Source organism: Caenorhabditis remanei, chromosome X (genome assembly GCF_010183535.1).
Source record: "Caenorhabditis remanei strain PX506 chromosome X, whole genome shotgun sequence".
Classification (NCBI taxonomy): Eukaryota; Metazoa; Nematoda; class Chromadorea; order Rhabditida; family Rhabditidae; genus Caenorhabditis; species Caenorhabditis remanei.
In genome coordinates this window covers 18796711-18805527 of record NC_071333.1, presented here as the reverse complement: position 1 = coordinate 18805527, position 8817 = coordinate 18796711, and the positions used below count along the sequence as shown (strand labels likewise).

Genomic DNA, 8817 nt, shown 5'->3' with positions numbered 1-8817 from the left:
AAGATTAGCAAGTAAGCAGTGAAACCACTAGAAATAAAAAATAGAGAAAAATGAAATTAGATCATTGCGAATGGCAAGATACTCTACCGAAATTACTATGAAAAAAACCTTAATACAGATAAGTAGGCATCAGGCGTCGTGGCGTTGGATTGTCAATTTTTTTGGCGAAGGAGAGCGAAAACATTGAATGACTTATTTGGAGAAGTTATTGTGTACAGTATTTTGGAAAAAAAAACTTTTCGGGAGGAACGGGGAGAGAAAGCTGGTAAAAGATGTGAATTCTGATGAGAGAACGGGAAAAAAATTATTCAAGCATTGATTTTATCATTTTATCTTTTCAGCAAGCCGCTGTGTGTCCATGAGCTCTTTGATGGGCTCTCATCACTGCTCCAGGGGATTCATTTCTAGGACGGCGATTTCTCTTCATAATTCCATCTTTCCTTAGTGACAATGGTCGTTTCCTATTGTTCTTTCGGAAGTACAAATTACACGCACTGAAACACGAAATCGGTTGTTGACCTCAACCCGATCAATTAATCAATCAATCTTACTTGCACTCGACACCACCTTCCCCATTTCGTCGCCATAACGTTGTCTCGCGGGTTTTACAGTTGGAGCAAATGGAATTCTGGTGACATTGTACCGCCTGAAAAATCGGTTTGATTAGTATTCAATTCCTCATAATTCGTACTGCCATTCTCTTTTTTATCGGCTTCGGCTCGGCGACTAGTGGGTCTTGTGGTGGTGGTGTGAACGTGGGCATCGTTGTGTATGGGTGGGTTGGAGAGGTGTTGATGACTGAGATAGGAGTCTCGGTTGGTTGGAAATTGGCGAAATTAGTTAGATTCTGGAAAATAAGCGAATAATTAACTTTATGTAACCAAAAAATAAAATAAAAACACTCACCAACTCAAAAATGTTGAAAGGCACATGTTGTGTTTGTGCAACTTGAGCGGTATTCATATAGCTGGCGGATAATGGAGCGGAGAAGTTCATTTGTAGCATTTCTTGTTGGTGACTGAGTACTTGCCTGGAATAGAAGAATGGATCCATGACAGGGACAACGAGAATAGATGATAGATTGATGAAGAAGTCAATAAAATGATGCAGTCTATCTATGATGTAGGAGGAGATGATAATGAGAAATTTTGGTGGAAGTTTCGATTCTTTTTGCGGCCATCAATGATTGATGACAGTTGATAATTCGAATGACCTTGATAATACATCGAAAGACAAATAGAGAAGTTGTCAAAAAAAAATGGAATACCTAAGGTTACTGACGAGAACAATTGTTCGAGTGTACTCACGCATTAGTGAAGTCTGCATAGGTGGGTTGGTCGAGTTGGACGTAGGGGTCGAGCAGTGAGGTGGCAACCTTCTCGACACGGTAGTCGTTCATTGTCGGACTACCTGCGGCTGAAAAAATGAGTTTTAGTTAGTACAAATGGTTACTGTATTTTATGCCAACTTTTTGGAAGCGTAAAGGAAACCTTTTGTGACGTTTTTGTGGAATTACTGTAATCTAGGCGCGGTTGTACTGGGATTTATTGAGAATACGATATAAAACAATATAAATAGTGAAACAATTCTGATCTGACAATAGTGATAAACTCATAATCTTTAAAAACTAGCTTCTGATCCTGCATAAAGCATTAAAAGTTGTTCGAAAACAAAAATTGCTCTATCAAAATTTCTAACTTGTCATACCATACCAATTACTAAGAATTTGTGACCGCCATAAAACCCCATGACTGAACATAAGTGTTAGTCTCCTCCCAAACCTTTGAAATTGTTTGATAACTCCTAAACCAACTACTCTCCTTTTTCCTTTTGTCGGTATCTAAACGAACACCAGCAAAAAGATACAATTCTCTTCCTCTCAACTGATTAGCGCACGGGGGGGGGGGGACTGGCATTGCGGTCAATACGTAAATTCCGAAGGTCGTCAATTCCCCCCGGGACCCCGTTAAACTTACTGTAATATGTAGCCGGTTTTACGGAAAGTTGAGAGTCCTTCATGAAGTTCGAGATACCAGGTAGACGAGCCTGATTTGCTGGCTGGACGGCCTCGTGTTGTGCGAACTGGTACTCGGTGCTGGGATGAGAACCTAGAAAAGATTGTATAAAAATCACGAATAACCTAACGGAAAAAAAAACGACGAAAAACGTCTGAAAAAAGTTTTGAAAAGCAGTGCAAATGCAACAAGGAATATACAAATAGGAATAGGTGCAAGAAAGGCCCTATGCATACTCATAAAACGGTGGTTGTGTGTGTGTTAGCTGTGCCAATACGATCTTTTTTTTTGTTGGCATTTTCACGGAGGGATGAATTACACAGAAATTTACATGGATGGCGCCAAATCAAATTTACTTTGTGAAAAAACATCTGTAAAAATAGTTACAGTACCTTCCACCTCAAAACTTAGAGGGAGAAATGGAGAACCATGTGAAAATTTGTTTGGATGGATGGCATGGAAGTGATTGTTGTGTATTCTATGACACATTTCGTTTTAGGGCAAAATGGGGTCTTTTCGGAGCATGACCTAGCTTTGAAGAAGAAGAAAAAGAAAAAGTTTTAGTTGTGAGTGTCAGGTCTGGACTTATTTCAAAAAAAACTGATTTGATTAGTGATTTTTAAAAGGGAAATGTTATCAATAACAGATATAAGTTGATAAGAAAGTTTTCCGAAGTTCTTATCACATTGAGATCCCAAACTACAACTTCCCCACAGAAAGATATTGTTTTCATTGCCCTCAGGTGTTCAAAATAGGCGGCTATCGATAACTAATTGTCATGAGCTTGATAAGATTTGATAATAGATCCATTAAATCTGATTAATGTGTAAAAAAAAGAGTATCATACTCAACACAAAAACGATTTTTTCTCAAACAATTAACAATTGATAGCGGGCGTGTATACAAATTCGGGAGAGAGAGGGGGGCCCCTAGTTGGTGATTCGCATTCACGGTAATACTACGGTATACAAGTGACCATGCAACTTGTCTTGCGCCGCCTTCTTCTCGAGGTTGAGAATCGAGACTACTGGACGGTTGAAATGCGGAGAAAGGGAGTATACAGGGTGATGGACTGATGGTGGTTAACAATAAGACCCGGGGTGGTTAGAGAAGAAATGGAGAATATTTTCGATCTAAGTTTACTTTGACTGTCCAAAAAAATTTATATAGAAAGGGGGGGGGGTACCTTTCTTTTCCGATCATTAACTTTATAGCGACGTACTGTGATGTTGCCATTTCAATTGTTGAAAGAAGAATGCGGTCACGTTGTTGCATGATGGTTAAAGTACATTTATAAGCGGCGTCACATCATTCCAAAGAGTTTTTGAAATCTTCTAAATCAAATAAATTTCTTTATCCTTATCCCTCCCACTACGCAATTTTGTTACCTTAGATCCTTATCATTGTCGCGCCAACGCCAATTTTCCGAACTCAAACGAAATTTGATAACCAAGACGTCGTTATCATGCTAGACATATTGGGTTGTGATAAGATTGTAAGCGAAAAAGGTGAAAAGATCATGAAGGGGGGAATCCCTTTGAAACATTAACTGGTTTTCCATGTAAAGCCGTTCTAATTGATAATAAGAAGAAAGTTGGGTGATACTACTGTTCCGAGAATGATACATACGCACAAATCAAATGGATGCCTTTCCTTTTCCTGTTCTCCCCTTTTCCTTTCAACAGGGTCGTGAGTTATTGAAAACGTTTCGTTTCAGAAGAAGGAAAAGAAAGTGACGGAATTGTTCTCTTTCCCTCCTCCCAACATAGACAAAATATCAGTTGATATCCGGAGGTTAAAAGTCTCTCTCATCATTTCCCTTTTCCATACAGATCCACAGTAGCATCGGTCTCCGTCGCGACGGGTTACAAATTGTTCGGAGAAAGAAAACGGAGAATCGTCGTAGTCAGACATTACCCGGCCCCTCCGCCACCGCAACAATCGCATTTGACAATGATTAAGTTGTGATTGAGGCAGAAGATAGGGCCGCAATCGCGTCGAGTGTCCCCCTGTCGACAATTTTCGAGAATAACCGGCGGAGGGGCGACGTCGACGAAACCGTACTCCCTCTCCTCTCAGATTCATTCTGAATGACCGTGAAACGACGTGTCACATTTTGCAAAAGTGAATGAATGTTAAAACAGAATAGAAACAAAAAGAAACAGCCTTTACACTAGACATGTCTATCGAGATTTTGTTGGATGGGAAAAGAAAGTGAGTGAAAGTGCAAACTGATAGTAGGAGAAGGGCGTAATCCTAATTAAATTAATCTCTATGGTACGTTTTCGTACATGCCGTGACATTTTAATAATAGAAAATTCAAATTTTGAACTATGAAATCGAAAGAAGAGTAGGGCGAGCTTTACTATACAACAATCGAAAAGAGCAAATGCAATAAAAAGAGCGAATGCAGGAAAATAATATTGGAAAGTGCTATCCCTTTGTATCCTACACTGTAAACTTTATAAAAAACCATTAACTCGATAATCCCAGCACTAAAACAAAAAACAACATCCTAAAAGTTAGAACAAGTGGTTTTTGATAAGTTTCCCTTTCCGCCCTAAAACCAGAACTTTTTCTTGACACTGTTTAGAAACAATCAGAATGATCTCCCGCCAGTTCTCTTCCATTATCACAATTTTTGGAACGTCTTTTTTTGTCTTGATGGTTGCGGTTGCGGTCAACACACTGTTAGAATAACAATTGGAATGATTAAGAAACGGAAAGAAGATAGAAATGATAGAAGGAGAAAGAATAACTGATAACTTGTTTCGTTTTTATTTTTGATTAACGCTTCTTTCACACTTTTCTGACCTTCAATTTTAACTTCGAAATTTTTGAGGAAGTTCGAGTTGAGACACATAAAAAGATAATAAATAAGTTTACCTCCTCCGTTCCAAAACGTTCCCTGTGACGTCATCCAATGCATATTATTGTCTTGTTGCATGAAAAGATAATGTGTTGATGAACTCACATTTTCTTCAATAAATGTAAATGGTATAGGTGTGTTCATACGGCTCTCTGGAAAAAAACGTGAAGTTTGGAATAGATTTGAAGAATTTTTTTTCATTGCTACCTTTAGTTTCAGAGCTGGAACTCGATGAGTAAGGTGAGGTGGAGTAGTAGTTCGAAGTTTCCATCTGGATTCTGCACCTTTAATACATAAATTGAAAGTTGTGAGCCCAGGAAATCTGATATGTCCTATTGTGAAATAAAAATACAGTAAAGGAGTGGAATGAAACAATATTTGTATTTAGGGAGACCAGAGTGAACTGGTAAATCCACGTGATAATTTTAAAATTTTTTGTGGATCTTATTTTTCAAAAGTTATTTTTTCAATATTTCTAAAAACCTGGACGTGGTGTTAAAACACTTTTGTAACAATGTAGATAAGAAGTTTCAAGCTTCTTCATAAAACGGAACAGTAAAAAGAAACAACGTAGTGGTTGCACACGTTCTTCATCGGCATAATCACCAATCAATAAAAAGCAAAACAAGAAAAGCGTATTTGACAATAACAACGTGGTTGTTTTGACAGACCTCATCATACAGCGCTTGAACAGTAATACAGTAATAATCAGAGAGCAAATATGAACAAAAAAAACTTAATTTCCGTTTCGCTTCTTACTACAATATCACCTTGTACACTGTAATAACTGATTTTCAATAAAACTCAATAAGACTCAAACAAACATTAAAAGAACAAAAAAACTTATCAGAAACATTTAACCATAATATTTGAGTGATAAAATTTAATAGTTTCGTAGAGCAACTTACATCGCGAAAAGAGGTGTTGGTGATAGCATTGTCTACTTTTCCAATGTCTTCCTGGTTTGAAAATCAAGTTTATAGAAATGTGTGAGCCAAAGGATTGTGAGTATGTGTTTGCTTTTTCTTTTCCATTATCTTGAAATGAAAATGGATTGCAAACCATCGTACATACGCATTTTCAATTATTATCTTTTTTCTTGGGATAGTGTTGAAGATCAAAATTGAAAATATTGAGTGCATCGACAAAAATTTTTCCATTGCGGTGCTCTCAGTGTATTCTATATATCATTTTTCGAATGAATTTTGTTTTCCTGCAGTTTCAATAGGTTCCAACATATCAAGACTAAATACTTTGATCTTATGAACACTATTCCCCCCAGGCACTCTTTTCTTCACTCAAAGCACGCATCACCTAATTAGATGTCAAACCAATCCATTGTGGCAGGTACAAATTCTTAGGAAATTAGGATCCTTTGATTATTTTACCGAAAAATTTGAAGTGTAAATAAAAAACCAGCGGGCTGGTTTGACGAGAAACAAATTGAATGTTGTAACAATGCGGAAAATGCACACCGGTGGGTCAGGAAATGAGAAAAGCGAACATTTTTCATAAACCGGATACAAAGGCACTTTGTTGTCTAAGAGTAGAACTCTGGACAGATATCATTGAGAACTGGATTCTTCCAGTGTGAATCCAAGCTCATTTTGTTGATAACTGACCCAACAGGTTCCCCTCCTATCGAAAAAGATCAAATCCCTTCTTCTATGCTTGTAGTATAAACGCCAGAAAAAATGATGCCTCTTTTTCTTAAATGATTTATTGCAGCTCTTTTTCTTAAATGATTTATTTGCACAACTTTTTCATTTTGTGTAGGTTCTGATGTACTAAGTATGACGTGATTTCCAATTTTTGTATAATGTGATTATAAAAATGATTAACAATTCCAAAATGCTTCATTCAGAAAATTTTATGGTGGTCTGAAAACAGTGGTGGTCAGCATGGGTCAGTGAGAAACAATGGCATTTGGGAAGTGGAAATGTGAATGAAAATCAAGAAGAAGAGATCTCGGATGGATTTTTTGGTTGGAAGAAGTTTTTGCATGGGTCAGCATGTGCTAATAGTAAGGTTGGACTAATAAAAAACAGAGAGCAGTAAAAAATGACAAAGTGGTGGATGAGAACGGATAGACATTTTTCGAATGGTCAAATCTTGATTGTGATGATTTCCCGGTTGTTGCGAGTATTTGCCTCATAGTTGACGACCACTGGATCCACTTTGACTTTCTGCTTGCACAACACGAAATCAAACACCAATGTACGGACCTATAAATCACAAAGGTACAATTATTTTTCATGGTTTATTTTTACCTTTGGGTAGGTGATGATACGGCTAGCCATAACGGATGAGGAAAAGAAGGATGATGTGATTGGAAGAGCGATGTAGGCCGGTTCGAGAAGGTGAGCCAATCCTTCAGTCAGTCCCAAGTAGAGAAGGCTCTGAAATAGTGGACTGTGGAATTTCAATACCGGTATTTATCGTGTTTCACAACTTACAATGTTCACAACCACAGCAGCCATTCCAAGTCCAACAATCAGAATTTCGGAGAACACGTTGTCCTTATTAACAAGAACGGTGATGATCCAACAGAACAGACAGGCGAAAAGAACAAAAACCGAGTACATGATGAATTCCTGGAAATGAAAAAATAAAAAATAAGAAATGCTTCCAGAGGAAGAAAAAACTAACCGATGGGGGCTGGGGGAATGAGAATTCATCGTTGACATGGACCAATTGCAGAGGCTCTAGAAGGCATGGTAGTCCGACAGCTATACTCACGAGGACCACCATAAATATAAGGAAGTAATCGAATTTTCCCTGAAATTTTAGATTTTGTCACTTGGTATTTTTTATGAGACCGTAATTACCGGCTTGCGATTGAAGAACGAGTCATTAGCCTTGACCACGAACAAAATCGAGACGATCAAAATTTGCATGCAGGTGATGGTATAAAAGCATGCAAACGAGATACGGAACATGATATCCAACCATGAACCGGGGTATTCTTCATCAATGAAAATCGACATCATGGTCTCAAATTGGCTGATCACAAGGATCAGCTTGGTAGCCAAGAGAGAGTTGAGAGTTGCAAGGAAGCTCTAGAATAAAAGTGTTTTGTCAAAAAATTGAAAGTTATTATCTTTACTTACAATTACCAAGAAGAGGTAGCGGTACAACTGGGCGACGTAGAAAAAGCGGGAGAATCTATTGACCACTTTGTAAAATGCCAGAGACCCAATGATAGAACAGATATCCAAAACGGTGGAAACCACAATAGAGCAAGCTTTGAGAAACATTTCCAAAGCAGAGAGAGAGGGTTTCAAAAATGATCTGTGAGTCGAGTGAAACCTCCCGGCTGATGCAAGCTCCGCCTACTGGTCTGGAAATGAGGCGGAGTTTCTTTGAGGGATAGAGAAGAAAAGAAAAGGCGGTTGGGTTAGATTTACGAGAATTATGGTAACAATGAATCAGAGTTCACTGAAATTGTGTATTGAACAACAGGATCCGTTTGGTTTGGTGGAGCCATAAAAAATAGGGGCTCGTAGTAAAGGGAGTCAAGATAATGATAGACTCTTGGAAAAATAACAGAAGGCATGATGAGAAAGAGAACATCAACATCTGGAAGACAAATTGGCGTCAAATAAGGAAAACCTCTCTAAACAGTACAGACCAATTCTGTTGAGCGTCGCCTTTTCAGAAAAAAACCGAATTTAGCTTAGAAGAAAAGTGAGCCAAGTTATGAGCTCTGTAACTTTTCATATGGTTAAGCATTTTCAAATGGTATTCCTAATTGGTTTTCCAACTTACGAGCACAGGTAAACCGCATAAACCGCTAGATGAAACCGTGCGGGTGCCTATATGCTGCCGATTTGGATTTCTATATGAAAAAGCTTAACCAAATGAAAAGTTTGAGAGCTCATAGCCGGAAAGTCATTTAGCAGGTTTTGATGGCAGAAATGGACTCCCCTGTGT

At 38.1% G+C, this 8817-nt stretch overlaps 2 protein-coding genes across 2 annotated transcripts; both read right to left on the bottom strand.

Annotated features, from left to right (window-relative positions):
* Positions 1 to 337: 337 nt before the first annotated feature.
* Positions 338 to 5155, bottom strand: GCK72_025793 (uncharacterized protein; the record flags this gene model as incomplete). The annotated part of the gene is made up of 8 exons (XM_003105507.2): positions 338 to 494; positions 552 to 646; positions 692 to 847; positions 907 to 1030; positions 1308 to 1416; positions 1977 to 2108; positions 4902 to 5036; positions 5092 to 5155. The coding sequence occupies 8 exons, from the start codon at positions 5153 to 5155 to the stop codon at positions 338 to 340; spliced, it is 972 nt and encodes a 323-aa protein (XP_003105555.2).
* Positions 5156 to 6989: 1834 nt separating this feature from the next.
* GCK72_025792 (uncharacterized protein) lies at positions 6990 to 8141 on the bottom strand (the record flags this gene model as incomplete). Its single annotated transcript, XM_003105533.2, has 6 exons — positions 6990 to 7109; positions 7155 to 7283; positions 7341 to 7478; positions 7534 to 7662; positions 7713 to 7943; positions 7995 to 8141. The coding sequence occupies 6 exons, from the start codon at positions 8139 to 8141 to the stop codon at positions 6990 to 6992; spliced, it is 894 nt and encodes a 297-aa protein (XP_003105581.2).
* Positions 8142 to 8817: the final 676 nt, after the last annotated feature.